General features: G+C 37.1%; 1 protein-coding gene across 1 annotated transcript in view; it reads left to right on the forward strand.

Annotated features, from left to right (window-relative positions):
• The window catches only part of LOC122362746 (fibrous sheath CABYR-binding protein-like), an 11,458-nt gene that overhangs the window by 2,195 nt on the left and 6,755 nt on the right, over window positions 1-2,508 (forward strand). Inside the window, exons 5-6 of the mRNA XM_043264307.1 lie at window positions 1,273-1,288; window positions 1,371-1,620. Coding sequence (XP_043120242.1) covers window positions 1,273-1,288; window positions 1,371-1,620 — 266 coding nt within the window. The remainder of the gene's footprint in view (window positions 1-1,272; window positions 1,289-1,370; window positions 1,621-2,508) is intronic.

Below are 2,508 nucleotides of genomic sequence, written 5' to 3' on the forward strand. Positions count from 1 at the left end.
TGTATATGTGTGTGTGTGTGTGTGTGTATTTTTTTTCTTTCTTGTTTTAAACATAACTTCATAAACGCTCAAATAGCAAGACTTGTTAACATAATTTTGATTCTTAAAGACATCGCCGTTTAAGATTTAAATTTGTTCTGGAAAGCAAAGAAAAAATCCTGAGTAAGAAAATCATGCAGTGTCAATTATATGCAATATTGTTGCCATAAAAAAACAAAAAAAGCGCCCATAAATCCCCATGCCACTAAATGCGTTTGCCAATCTACATTGCCTGCTCTAAAAAGCAAGAGTTAGTCTAAATGCTTTGAAAAACAAAACCTATGAGCTGTTTTACCATGCTAAGGATGTTAGCAAAGTCACTGTGTGCAGTCCATCAATATCAGGCTTCACTACAGCAAGCTGGAATATTCCCGTGCTGTATATTGATGTGGTTTATGTTCATGTTTTAATGTGAAAGGCTATTGCTAACACAGGCAGCTACCTTACTTTGTCTGCTGTATGAAATCGATAATAAATAAATGATTTCAAAAAAGCAGATCGTTTGTCGCGTGGTCGGAGCAGAAACGTGCATAAAATATTTTTGCGCATACACTTGGACTAAAATGATTTCATACATTTTTCAAATACATTCAATTTCAGTAAGTTTAAGCACGTACGGCATATCATATGTATTGATAACTGATTGACACAATGTGAGACAATTTTTATTTTTTTTATATTTGAATGCAAATTTTTGGATTCCGAGTGCAATGACCTTAGGGCATATTAATATGCCTTTTAATAAACAGCTGAAAAAAATCACCAAATCTTACTAAAACCATCCAAACCCAAACCAACCTAATCTGCACTGATATACTTTGAGGCTGCAGTGGAATCACGATTTTTGCCGTTTTTGCACGATTATGACAAAAATCCTAATTGTTGATTACTCCTTTGAAATTGTAATTGCGATTATTAATTACGATTATCGCAAACATTTACACCGTTGTTTGAAGCAAATGCATACCTGAACATATACAGGCTGAAAACACCTTTATATACCTTTTCTATATAGTATAGCATTAAGCCTCAAATGTCAGTCATACACTGGATTGGTTTATTCTTTTAATAATAAAAGCAAAACTATGAACAGTGTTGTGATGATATACTAAAACTGAAATTGAAACAACGGAAAAACCCTTAACCTGCAGAGAAGAAAACACATCTTTAGCATCATCTTAAATCCGTAATCGTAATTGAGATTATAAGATCCAGTGTATCCGCATGCTTCAGATCTGGAGAAAAGCACGTCAGTTGTGACGCACTGCTACAAAAACATTCAGGAATTATGTCTCTGTGACCTACGAAGCACGATTCTCTTCCTGGCGCAGTCTGCATCCTGCAGGACCCGTGCGATATGGTGCTGGAGGAGGTGGACTCGGACTGGGAGGCCCAGCAGAGGGAGCAGGGCCCGGGGCAGGAGGGCTCTTCCCTGCTGCAGGCGCTGCCCAGCATCCTGCCTCACGTGCTGGCCATGCAGGAGCAGGAGGACGCAGAGACCCAGACCGAGCGCTGGACGCCGCTTATCGAGAGCATCAAGAAGGAAGCCGAGGAGACCGCCATAGCCAACATAGAGGAGAGGTGAGGGCCTTGTGGTGGGGTCATCCACGCTGAGCCAGACGCATTTTGAAATTTAGTCATGATAATTAAAAAAAAACGATTTTGTTAAAGGAATTGTTCAACCAAGAATAAATACATATATTCACTTCCAAGCCATCTTGGTAGGACTTTCTTCTTTCAGAAAAACACAAAAAATGTAGCTTAAATCGGTCGTGCAGCATACATCCAGTTCATGGAGCTTCAAAATAATGGTCACCATCCAAGTTTTCATTTAAAAAAATGAAATGTGTTCGTCTGGATGAAGAACGTTATATACACCTGGGATTGCTCAGAGGTGATTAAATTATAAATTAATTCGATTTTTGGCTGAACTATTCCTTTAAGTAGGCTTTTATGATACAGGACAATAAGGAAAAATACGCTGCATGCTGAGCAAAAAATGCAGTTTCAAAAAGTAACCTTGATATGTAATGCAGTAGTATAAGAGACTACTAAATATCAGCTGTCACGCCGTATCTTAATAATATGCCTCAGTATGATGACATTAAAGAAGCTTCGTTTTATGATCACAGCTTTTTCTAGTTTTTATTGTGGAGGTAATACTGCAGTACGATGATGACGTGAACTGGATGTGGTTTGATACGTTTTAATAGGATTTTGCTATAAATAATTGTCTAGATAGTCGTCCTTCAGTCCAACAGGTGTTTATTTTGAAATATTGCTGACAATATAAAAGTTACTCTCACGCTTGCATATACAAATTGGTAAAGACATGTGAGCCATGAGCCGGAGGTACATTTTTTTTAAGTTAAACTAAAAAACAAAGCATTTTACCTGTATAAATAGTATAAATAGATGACAGAAGGCAAAAAAAACCTACATTTTAATCATTTTGATAATGAAAAGTAT

This window comes from Puntigrus tetrazona, chromosome 18 (assembly GCF_018831695.1).
Source record: "Puntigrus tetrazona isolate hp1 chromosome 18, ASM1883169v1, whole genome shotgun sequence".
Lineage (NCBI taxonomy): Eukaryota > Metazoa > Chordata > Actinopteri > Cypriniformes > Cyprinidae > Puntigrus > Puntigrus tetrazona.